The sequence below is a fragment of the Sinocyclocheilus grahami genome, unplaced genomic scaffold (assembly GCF_001515645.1).
Source record: "Sinocyclocheilus grahami isolate Dianchi unplaced genomic scaffold, SAMN03320097.WGS_v1.1 scaffold530.1, whole genome shotgun sequence".
In the NCBI taxonomy this organism is placed as follows: domain Eukaryota; kingdom Metazoa; phylum Chordata; class Actinopteri; order Cypriniformes; family Cyprinidae; genus Sinocyclocheilus; species Sinocyclocheilus grahami.
Window position 1 is genome coordinate 1343567 of NW_015505709.1, and position 12176 is coordinate 1355742.

The 12176-nt window shown below is 35.1% G+C and overlaps 1 protein-coding gene across 1 annotated transcript in view; it reads right to left on the minus strand.

Moving 5' to 3' along the window:
* Nucleotides 1–3466: 3466 nt before the first annotated feature.
* LOC107555290 (T-lymphoma invasion and metastasis-inducing protein 2-like) overlaps nt 3467–12176 on the minus strand; it is a 51585-nt gene continuing 42875 nt past the window's right edge. Inside the window, exons 17-27 of the mRNA XM_016238042.1 lie at nt 11930–12118; nt 7324–7512; nt 7133–7201; nt 6867–6992; nt 5684–5792; nt 5396–5575; nt 5149–5267; nt 4931–5039; nt 4764–4819; nt 3841–3931; nt 3467–3558 (exon numbers count right to left, since the gene is read on the minus strand). Of these exons, the coding sequence (XP_016093528.1) occupies nt 3467–3558; nt 3841–3931; nt 4764–4819; nt 4931–5039; nt 5149–5267; nt 5396–5575; nt 5684–5792; nt 6867–6992; nt 7133–7201; nt 7324–7512; nt 11930–12118 (1329 nt within the window). The remainder of the gene's footprint in view (nt 3559–3840; nt 3932–4763; nt 4820–4930; nt 5040–5148; nt 5268–5395; nt 5576–5683; nt 5793–6866; nt 6993–7132; nt 7202–7323; nt 7513–11929; nt 12119–12176) is intronic.

The following is a 12176-nucleotide window of genomic DNA, read 5'->3' on the forward strand; positions in this document are numbered from 1 at the left end:
ACTGACCCTGCTGACCCACTGAGCATTTTGCTGTCCAATAGTTATTCGTTAACATTGCAATTTCTAGTATTGTATTAGTTTTGAATATTTCTCATGGGCATTTAATAATTTTAGACTTTCAGTCTGAGTTAAATCTCTTTTTTGGCAAATTGCTTTGAATAATAAAAATCACACATTGGATTCAACAGTTCTGTAAGAAACATATACAAGCATAATTTAGACAAAATATTCTATATTCAAAACTTGCCCAACTCAGTGAAATCAAGCCATTTCAGTCTTGAGCTGAGAAAAGCCTTTGTCAAACAAGCAAATACAAATGTAAAGCTACAGTATTCACTTACAGTGAAGCAGTCTTTGCTCGTGTATTAATAATACATGTGTCAGCACATATGAAATGCTCTGGATAAGTAAACTGTGCTCTGAATTTAAGGCTGTTCCAAACCCTAGTGAGCTGACTACCCTGATTTGGGACACTCCTCTCAGTCGCACATAAGGTTCAGTTTACAGAAAACGTCAGTGTCCAGAGATTAAAATGACAACAATAAATATTATTAAAATAAGATTCAGATTGCCAAAAGTTTTGAATGTTCTTTAGGGAGCTCACTCATTTTAACCAATTAATACACTGAATTTATTGGATTTATTTATTTAAAGACTTTTCCCATCTTTCATGATTTAGCTGCAAATAGGAGTTTATTAGTTTATATTAAAACTAAATAATCCAAATGGAAGAATAGCCACTAGCTTGGTAGTGGCTAATGGGGATCCAAATAAACAAATAAACAAACAAATAATATGAATGGAAATTTGATATGCAATTAATATATAAATCTTATCCAGGCATTTTGGCAAGATGCATTTCTGGACCACATTTTCATGGAGACTTCATCTTCAGATAGCTGTATGTGTGTATGCATGCTTTCTTATAAGTTCCCTTTCGATACTACACTCGTACTAATTAAGTATTTAAAATTTTTGTTTACTCCCAATTTGGCCCAATCAAATATTTTAGAGCTTGGCATAACATACAAAAATGTTTTAGGATTGTTTTTATTGTTATTATTAATTTTCCAGGTCTATAAAAAAATCTTTTTTTTTAGATTTTATTAAATATCCTCATATATCCAAGTTTCCCCAAGACTATAAGAACCCCGGTTAAATTGAACTTTTATTATATACTACCAGTCAAAAGTTTGGAATAATTAAGATTTTTTTTCAACATTGATATAAGAAGAAATCTTGAGCACCAAATCAGCAAATTAGAATGACTTCTAAAGGAAAAATCTGCTAAAAATTCAGCTTTGCCATCACAGGAATACATAACATTTTAAAATATATTAAAGCAGTTCTTTAAAAAAATAATCATGTCTTATAATATTAATGTTTTTATTGTATTTTTGATCAAATAAGCAAAAAAATGTTTCAAACTTCTCAGTATTGAATAAGTATATTTATAGTCAATTTCTTTTTAACTCTGTCATCTTGGATAATTTCTGATAAGAATACGTGATACTGCCTTAGAACCTGAGCAAAGCAAGGTGCCTTAGAAGGCAGCATAACTACAATATTTGCCTATTATCTTGTAAAATGGCATCCAGGTAGGCAGCTCACTAGATTTTGCGCTACAGATATTAAACAGGCTAACTGTCTAATGACCACAGGAGGGCGCAATGAGCAAAATAATGCAGCGCATTTAAATTGTCAACGCAAGGAAGTAACTCTATAAAAATGTGCATTACGTCTAAATTAACTCATAAAAATCAAATATAATTTAGTAAATTGCATAAACAATTATGAACAAAACAGCATCATGTATTTATGCATTGCTTAATCCAAAGAGCCGAAGCGCCATTCACACAGACTGCATTTAAAAACATATGAGATGCCGCGAAAAGGAATAAACCTCCACAAATTCGTGACGTGATTTCTAAAAGTTTAAACTGTTTCAACTTTGCATGGCTTTCTATACATCTCTTGTGTGAGACGTGAGAGCAGCAGTCATATTTGTCCGTCTAAAAAATGCGCTGAATATGCGTTCTGTGTGAATGGCTTAGTTTCAGTTTTAACCCATTCAAGATCTTCTCCGCATTGAGTTTCTATATTTCTCTAATATTTTGAATGACGCAGCAGCGGCGCGTCTCGTGGGCTAGACTAACAAAACATTAAAATGCAACAACGTCACTTACATGATCACCGCATCTCGACCGCCACTGATGACGCTCCCTGATGCACACTTAACATTCAAATGCAAATGTTTATTTTAAATTCGACTAATATTCATTCTTTATTCACAATCTCCTCATCACAGGCAGGCACAGCACTCAATTGAGCATGTGTTTGTGTGTGCTGTCTGCGTCACTCATAGTCCTATGCCACTATATATCGTGCGCTTTATCGAACTATTTTTCTATCGATATCGATGAAGGTGTACCGTCGATAAATATCGATACCGTTTTATTGCCCAGGCCTAACTTGTAGTATACTTTAAATCTTAAAAGTATATTTTAAAATCTGTATTATTATGAATTAAATTAAAGGCCACCTACATGCAATTAAAGAAAGTACTTTCATGACTGCTTCTTGACACTTTTAATAAGTGTGCTTTGTAAATGTCAAGTTAAAAGTTTTACTTTAAAGAAGTACACTTTGTTGTGCGTTACATAAGTACAGTATTCTGATGTTGACTAACATACTAAGCACATGTTAAGTACTTGATTATAATTTAAACTGTAGTGTATTATTTGATATTGTACGCACCATATTCAGTATATTCTTTTAAAGTATATTATTTCTGTAATAAATACTCTTTTTGAAAGTATGCTAAAGTGTACTTCTTTTTCACAAGAGATTACGGTAATTTTACTACGGTTGAGGAATGTTTGAGTTCGTAAAACTCCCTTAAAGTGATTGTTCGCCCCAAACTGAAAATTATAAAACGGATCGTTTTTAGTTTTATATTTATATTCTGATTGGTTGAACCACGTTTGAAGCTGTTTACACTACAAACATACACCTTTGTTTACTTCTGTGTGTTTCTCGTCAACCACTTTGTTGGAACCACAACTGTTTCTGAGGAACTACATTGTTTGGTGGAAGAATACTGTTTTTATTAATATCATTACACTTTATTTGCTCTGTTTTATTCTGTGAAACCTTACTACGTATATGGAATAACCATTTTATAAAAGCAATAAGCCCCGTGAAGAAGATAAGTAGACTCCACTTTGCGTTGTCCACCCCTTAGCGGTTATAAATTCACTGTAAACCACAGCTTCTTGGGGCTTATTGCTTTATTCTACTTATCATTTACTCACCCTCATGTAATACATGTTTAAAGTATGAATTTTCATCTTTGGGTGAAGTATTACGTTAAGAAGAATCAGCTCATGGTAAATAAGGTTGTATTTTTTTCATGTTATTAATTTATTATTAGTTTTTTTTTTTTTTTTTTTTACTTTCAGTATCATTACCTGCTGCAGAGCTGAAAGGACATCTCTGGTCGTCCCTCCACTTCAGATTTTGTGTGAACAACCTCCCAAACACAGGGGTTCTCTGACCCTGAAAGAGGAAAGAGTAGGATGTTTAAGCAAGCTATGGACTGGATTTTAATTTTGCCAATGTATGGGTCTTTTAAAAGGGCTTGAGACTTTCATGATACACATTTAGTTTTTTGGGGGGTTTTTTACGAGCTCTGATGTGACGTGTTCAAGTGGTATTTGAATACCATGTCTGTCTTGGATCTACTCTCTGACAGGAACAGAGCTCTTGTTTAATCCATGTCAAACTCATGTTCATCAGCGATATCTCTTAGTTTACACAGGAAGATCACGTTGCACACACCTGCTGAATTTCCAGGTCGGACCTGAAGGGATGAAACAGGAATGAGCCAGCGGAATTTAAAAGGATCCAGATCCCCGGGTCGTGAAGACGTCTAGTTGGATAAACATACAAATGTCTGTTAGCTGTCTGTCAGTATAAAACTTACAAACAGCAACCAAACCATGACTGTCAATTTAATGTGTTACTTAAAAACACTATTAATCTTGACCTCAGACCTGCATGTAAATTCTGTAATTTAAGCTTGAAGTATATCAAAAGAAAACAAATGTTTGTTTGTATATGTAACAATATATAATATATTCATACGTGCCCTCTGTTCAAAATGTTGAGGTCAGATAGATTTTGAGGAATTAATATAATACTTTTAGTATAAATCTTTTATTAATATAAAACTTTACTTGACAGTAAAGACATTTACATAGTTACAAAAAAAAAATCTATTCCGAATAAATCATTCTATTCTTTCTCAAAATCATGGTTTCCACAAACAAACATTGACAATACTAAGAAATGTTTCTTGAGCAGCAAAATCAGCATGTTAGAATGATTTCTGAAGACTGGAAAAATTCAGCTTTGATCACAGGAATAAATTACATTTTACAATCACATTTTAATGCAGAAAACAATTATTTTAAATTGTAATAATATTTCACAATATTGCTGTTTTTATCAAATAATTGAAGCCTTGGTGAGCAGTGTATATTTTGATTTCTAAATTGTTTTTTTGTCTGTTCATCAATAAATAGACCAATCTGCTCTAATAAAGTAATATCTGTTCATGTAATGTTAAGTATCAGTATTCTGCAAATATTTAAGTACATGAATAATTCAATTAAATATTTGGCATAGCATGAAAATATGTATATTTTTATGAATTGACAGACCTAATAAAAATACCCCATGTGCTACATTCCAAAACTCACCATTCTTTTCTTTAACTTGCTTTCCCGATACACCAAAATGAGTGCACTCTTGAAGACTGGAGGAATAAAAACACTGACTTACTGCACTGACTTTTTAATATTATACATGTATTACACGGCATAAACTGCAAGGTTTTTAGAGTTACAGTAAATCAGATCTGACTTACCGAAGAGGGTGAGTTCAGGGTCTTTTCTCATGCGGCCCAAAGAGGGCAGAGGGTTTTGCCAGAGTGCTGAGCTGTGAATGATGAACTCTCCCATGGAGATCTCCGTGACCTGAGACACACGACACACAGGCTTGATATTGAAATCATAAAAGGGAAAATATACTGCATATAATATGATCCCTGTATGCTTTTAAAAGTAATTCTAGAATTGTATGCACCTCCTTCTCAGGGCCACTCTGCTCTGCTACTAGTTGATCGAACACTGTGCCGTAGTCCTCGTAGATCTTCTGCATCTCATTTATGTGACTGGCCACCTTCTCCATGGCCTTTAATGCCTCTGCACCAGACAGAAAGGAGACCATTTATGTCAGCTAACTCGCTGAATTCATAATTGAATCACTAATGAATTAAAGGTTGACTGAATTTAAAAGCAAGTCAGATGAGTAAATGATGACAGATTCTCACCTGTGAGGTGGCTGTGCTCGTCGCTCTCGGGGTCGGTGAGAGACACCAGCTCCCTCAACAGCAGCGGGTACTTCAGAACTCTCTGCACGGGTTTAATGAGGTACGACTCCAGGGTGGACGAGTGCTGTTTGGTGGGGTTTCTCGCCTCCAGGAACTCTTTGAATGCCCAGTCTGTTTTTGCTGCCATCAGACAAATCAGAGAATGATATGAACCAGGCTCATCTTCTTTCGGCTTCTTTTGAAATATGCCACGAGACAAGTCAGATGATGCTTATGTTTTAGTTTTACCTCTTTTGAGAACTTTCTGCACCTTAATGTGATTGGCACAGAAGCCGCTGTAAAGCTTGAAGTGATCTGCATAGTATAAGAAAGAGCCACCCAGGGAGAAGAGGAGTTTCTGGATGCGAGATTGAAAAAGAAAACATGTATCAAATGTAAAACAGATTAATAGTCTAATTAAATTAACAGTCTGCATGGTGTCTGTATAATGGACAGATTTTGTGATGTTATATCCATGAGTGATAACCTCGTACAGTAAATGTACTATTTGTGATCCTGCACCACAAAACCAGTCTTAAGTAGCACGGGGATATTTGTAGCAATAGCCAAAAAAACATTGTATGGGTCAAAATTATAGATTTTTCTTTTATGCTAAAAATCATTAGAATATTTATTAAAGATCATGTTCCATGAAAATATTTAGTAAATTACCCACAGTAAATATATCAAAACTTAATTTTTGATTAGGAATATACATTGGGACAACTTTAAAGATGATTTTCTCAGTATTTTGATTTTTTTGCACCCTCAGATTCCAGATTTTCAAATAATTATATCTCGGCCAAATATTGTCCTATCCTAACAAACCATAAATCAATGGAAAGCTTATTTTTTCAGCTTTCAGATGATTTATAAATCTCAACTTTGAGAAATTGACACCTTTTAGTTTTTATTAATATTTTGACTTATATTATCAGTTTTCATTTTAATTCTAGTTACATTTTGAGTAATTTTATGTGATTTTTTTATTCTTTTTTAATTATTTATCTAAATAGATTTAATTTATTTTTATTTCAGTTTGAGTTTTATTTTGGTTAGTAGTTTTAAACTTTTTCAGCTGCTTGCCAAAGCAACATTTAAAATAATAATAATTTAAATAAATAAATTGTTAACTTTTTCATCTAATATCATATTTCAGCATTATTTCAAATAACAAAAATGTTTTACTTAACAATAACAGTTTTACTTAACAATAACAACAGTGCGTTGACTTGACCCTTACCCATAATTCTGTATGACAGACCTATTTATGTCATTTTGTTTTTAAATTTACAACAAAATGCTTGACAAAAGTACTTAATTAGTATTTAATTGTCTCGTTTATTCCAGGTGTTCCAGACTAGGAACTGATTCTTTTATGCATCAGAGGGTTAATCATACAATCCGGCATAAATTCATCACCATATTTTACCTTGAGTTTCTCTGGAGTCTCTAGTGCATGGTAGTCTGGTGAGGAAGTTGTCCTCTGCTCTAGGGTTTGTAGGAAAACCCTCTGGAAGTCTAGCATCTCTGGCAGGCTGCCGAACAGAGACTCCATCTACAGGAAAAGGATGAAACTGCAATTACGGACATTATGTGCTAAACTGAGCTCGGGTCTGACTCAGTTTAGTTAAATATAACAAAATAAGACCATTTGGACTCCAAAACACATTATTTATTTTACACTGCAAAACATACCTCATCATGACTGAGGAAGGTTTCTCTTTGTAATGGCTTCAGATAGATCTCAAATAGAGATCCAAGGTCCTAAACAACGGGACACAAGTGATATGGCAGTGTAAATATAGAAAAAGGCATTATGCTTTAATTAATGTCTCCATAAAAACAATGAATACACTTTGAAAAATGCCACAGCTACGGTTTAGTACCTTGACATAAGATTTCTCGGTGTCCACCAGCTCTTGAATGACCATGCGCAGGCGCTCTGTGACGGACATGTGACGGGGAGAGGATCTGGCATGGGCATTTTCAGTGGAGTAAGGGTTCCTGTGGCCCTCTGGCACAAGAACGGAGACTTCAGGGAAGGTCTGGTAGAGATTACACACCATCTCTGAGTTCTACAAAGTAAATGAAAGTAGAAGATCAATGTATTTTAGTTCTGTTTTTCAGTAGACTGCTGCAGTGATGATGTATTTTTGTAGGCCAACCCAGAAGTCAGCATCACTCTGGTTTCCTCAACAAAAACGCAGTAGGATTTTTACTTTAGCTTTTGGATTGTTGCAGATAATAAGCTTTATGGTTTCCACCCTTTTTTCAACAAGATGATCTTCACAAATGAACACAAGTGTGATTATGAATTATGAAGTCTAAATACCATCGCCAGAAGTAAAAAGCTAAAGTTAGGCAAAATTATAAACCTTAGGCTGGCCACAATAAAAGGCCACGCTAAAATGTGAGCGTAAGGCACACCTGTGCAATAATCGTGCTGTCTAATCAGCATCTTGATATGCCACACCTGTGAGGTGGATGGATTATCTCGGCAAAGGAGAAGTGCTCACTAACACAGATTTAGACAGATTTGTGAACAATATTTGAGAGAAATAGGCCTTTTGTGTACATAGAAAAAGTCTTAGATCTTTGAGTTCAGCTCATGAAAAATGGGGGCAAAAACGAAAGTGTTGCGTTTATCATTTTGTTCAGTATATATAATCTATATTGGGACGATGGAACCAGAAATTCAACTTTATTGTTGTTTGAAGTAAAGTGGCAAGAACAAGTTAGCAGTAAAATGTCATTCATTTCACATTCATGTTTTTTGGGGGGAAAATCCAAAGCAATTTTATTTTTAATTTCTTTAAATGCTAAGCGGTGTGTTTAGCATTTAAACTTTACACATTGACTGAATCAAACTCTAGTGGAATCAAAGGGATTTCAACACACTCCCTGTGCCTGGGACGTCACCTGAATGTTTTATGAATGACGCTCTCACCCACATTCACTCACTGAATGCTGTATCAGTGACCTGCTTCTTAATCAATACAATCCAGCACTGCTGGATAAAACAACCGAACCATTAGAAACAGGCTCCAACAATGCCTGAGAGCAAGAAATGTTGACTCAAAGCTCAACTCAAAAATGCAAACGCTCTCCTAAAGGCTTTATCTCCAGAGCACATGTGGTGCGCTTTCACCGGACCACATAAAAAACAGCATCACCGGTGAAAATTCAAGCCATTTGTCATCGTAATCTGTGCTGTCAGAGTGTAATACAGTGCTGACAAACTGATAAACCCCTCTGGGCGGCTCTGCAGAGCTGCTCTCAACACATAAAGGATGGGAAGAAAAACCTACTATAAAACCCATACGAAATTATCATTCTTTTCAAAACTCAGTACAATCATAATGAAGTGCATTTGAGAGTGTTTTAAGGTCATAGGAGATGCGTTCACAAGCACACTCATCTATTTTGACACACAATGCACAATCAAGTAAGATCATTTCAATGTCCACAGTAATTGCAGACCACTAGAAAACAACAGCATGAGATAAAGTGGTCCAGGCTATCTGCGTGCAGAAACACAAGTTATATAACCATAGCTGTAACACTTTATTATAACTTGTAATAATTACTCTGTATTGTGAGGGGACATTTGAAGGACAGCGAATTAGGGCAACATTCTGAGAAAAATATCATAATGAAGTGAAACTACTTTCTTTCATGTTGAAAATATAATTTCTATATTTTACGGTTCCGGGTTCTTGTCTGCCGTGCTGCCAAAGACTATAGAATACCTAAAACGTGTCACTCGATGTTTCCCCATTAAAAGAGATATGAGCTGCACTTGCATGCCCAAGAGGCGTTTCAAAGATGGCCGCCGAGTGAAATGACTTGCCTTAAATGGACTTTGCGTGCTGCTGAGTGGTTTGAGATTGTAGCTCCGTGTAGCTTAGATTTTCTGTTGGAATCTTACTATCACAGAAGTCAGCGCATAGAGACTCTTTCACCTAGATATCATACTATAGAGAATGTGTCTGTTCTTCGAACTAACAAATACAAAAAAACATCCAAACCAATTTAAGGGTAACAATTTAATTGATGTTCAACAAATAAAAAACTGATATTTAATCTGGCCGCAGAGGAACACAACCGGTGTTGCCTGATAGGCTGGGGAAGTCATGGCCTAATGGTTAGAGAGTCGGACTCATAACCCAAAGGTCTCGAGTCTCGTACCGGCAGGGATTGTAGGTGGGGGGAGTGAATGTACAGTGCTCTCTCCCACCTTCAATACCACGACTGAGGTGCCCTTGATCAAGGCACCGAACCCCCAACTGCTCCCCGGGCGCCGCAGCATAAATGGCTGCCCACTGCTCCGGGTGTGTTCACGGTGTGTGTGTGTTCACTGCTGTGTGTGTGCACTTTGGATGGGTTAAATGCAGAGCACTAATTCCGAGTATGGGTCACCATACTTGGCCACATGTCATGTCACGTCAATAAAGAGACGTAATCCTCAAAACAGAGCTTCCCACTTGCGCAATAGGGAAATATCTGCTAAGTGTGTTACTTATCTTTGTCAACCTGGCAACCATGTGCATGCACTCTCTCCATTGTTTGGTTTCTGAAAACACCGGTTAGCTTGCAGTTTAGCGATCTCCACTTCAATATTCTATTCTCAGAAAAGTATTCATTTATGAGAGAGAGTGAGAGAGAGCAGCTATGTATGAATTACCACCGTTTTGCCGCATTTCTCTATTAACAGTGAAGCTGTGGCTTTAATTGCTTTAGAAACGATGATGTTACCAGCTCCTTGTTGAGAACGATAATGGAGCTCTTCAGCGATTAAGCTATTTTATTGATAAAATTGCGGGTCAGCACTAAAAAGTTTGTCTAAACGCAAAAAAGAATGTCTGTGCACGCGCGCAGCGTGATCTGACCAAACGAGTGTGCGTGAGGTACAGTGAAGACAGCGCATTAGTTAGAACTCTTCTCATTTTTTATTTTTATTTTTTTTTAACGTAGAGATTTGTGATTTGTGTTGATTTGTGCAATGATAACCTACCAGCAATGTTAAGATGATTTTAATATATTAGAATGAGTACATTACAATATAAATTCATTAGAATGAGTACATTATTATTTATGGGCTTAAAAACAAGATGCAAACAATCAGAATATTGTACCTTGCACGATGTAAACAAGAAACATATGCCATGGCCCATGTTACATATGGTACAGTTATAGAGGCCCTTCGCAATACAGAGGTCAAGTGCCTGTTCTGCCAATAGCCACAGCCCTATGGTATGCATCTTCCGTTCATGACTTCAAGGTTAGATTATTGTAATGCTTTATTGGGTGGTTTTCTGTGCGCGTTTAATAAACAAACTCTAGCTGGTCCAAAATGCAACAGCTAGAGTTCTTACTAGAACCAAGAAGTATGACCATATTAGTCTCCCTATTGAACATCATACACATTTTGAAATCTTGCTAATTTCTTATAAAGCCTGACTTTAACTGAAAAAATTGACTGATTGTTATTGTCATCTTGCATTGACAAACTTTTTTCCTGTTTAACACTATAAAACCGCTTTGACACAATCTGTATTGTATAAAGCGCTATATGAATAAAGGTGACTTGACTTGACTTCTAAGGATGACATACGTTTTTAGAAAATGTATGAATTAAATGTTGAATTCCTTATAATCGCACACAAATGGCTTGCACTTCAGATTGTTCATTGTAAAAACAAAATATGAAAATATGAAGTTAAATATTTTTATTTAGATAATACAGTTAACTCAATTTCTACCAGTAAGGATAAATAATATAAAAAAAGTAGTTTCCATAATAATTATATACAATTTTATAAAATTGTTTGAATATTTTGTTTATATATTATAAATATATATTTCTGTAAAACAGTTAACAAGCATAGTGACACTTTTTTTTTTATAAATGTACAATGTTAAAAAAAAAGAAGAAAAAAAAGTGTACAATTAACTCACTTTCTGCCAGTAAGGATAAATATAAAAAGTAGTTTATATAATAATTATATCAAATTTTATTTAAAAAATGTGTATATATATAATACATACATTTTCCATTTACATATTATAAATATATATATATATTTCTCAATTATAGTTAACAAGCACAGCTAACATTTTTTTTCAATGTACACCCTAGATGGACATGTTATTGTTATTAAATATTACTACTAAAAATTTAGATAAGTGTTATTTAAGTTTTATATAATTAACATTATATAATGCATAACATTCAAATATGATTATATATAAAAATATATTCATCAAATTTTCATCTGCCATTAGTTGGTAAAACTGATAGTCCTGCCCCAAACAAATGCAATCTACAAATGGCTTACATACAGTTGACTCATCCTTTAAAGATCTTTTACATAATGTACAATGTTTAATATATTAATAAATGTTATTATAAAGTGTTACCATAAATACATGCAAACACTCACTCTATAACCACAAAAACAAAGAAAAAAGACTGAGAAATGATGTCAGTACCAGTGAGATACACTCACACCTCCCACACACGCTCACGTCATCCAGCAGTCCCACCAACATCTCCTTGAGGGTCTGACGGAGAGATGACAGCGGGAAGAGCGCACAGAATTCCTCTTCATCTCCTCCTGCACTGTTCTGTCCCACCACCCGACACATGACCTCAGACCTCTCCTCTATACATGTACTATACTATAGACACCAAAATACTCTGTCTAGTGCAGGTACATGCTAATCTCTCTCTCTCTCT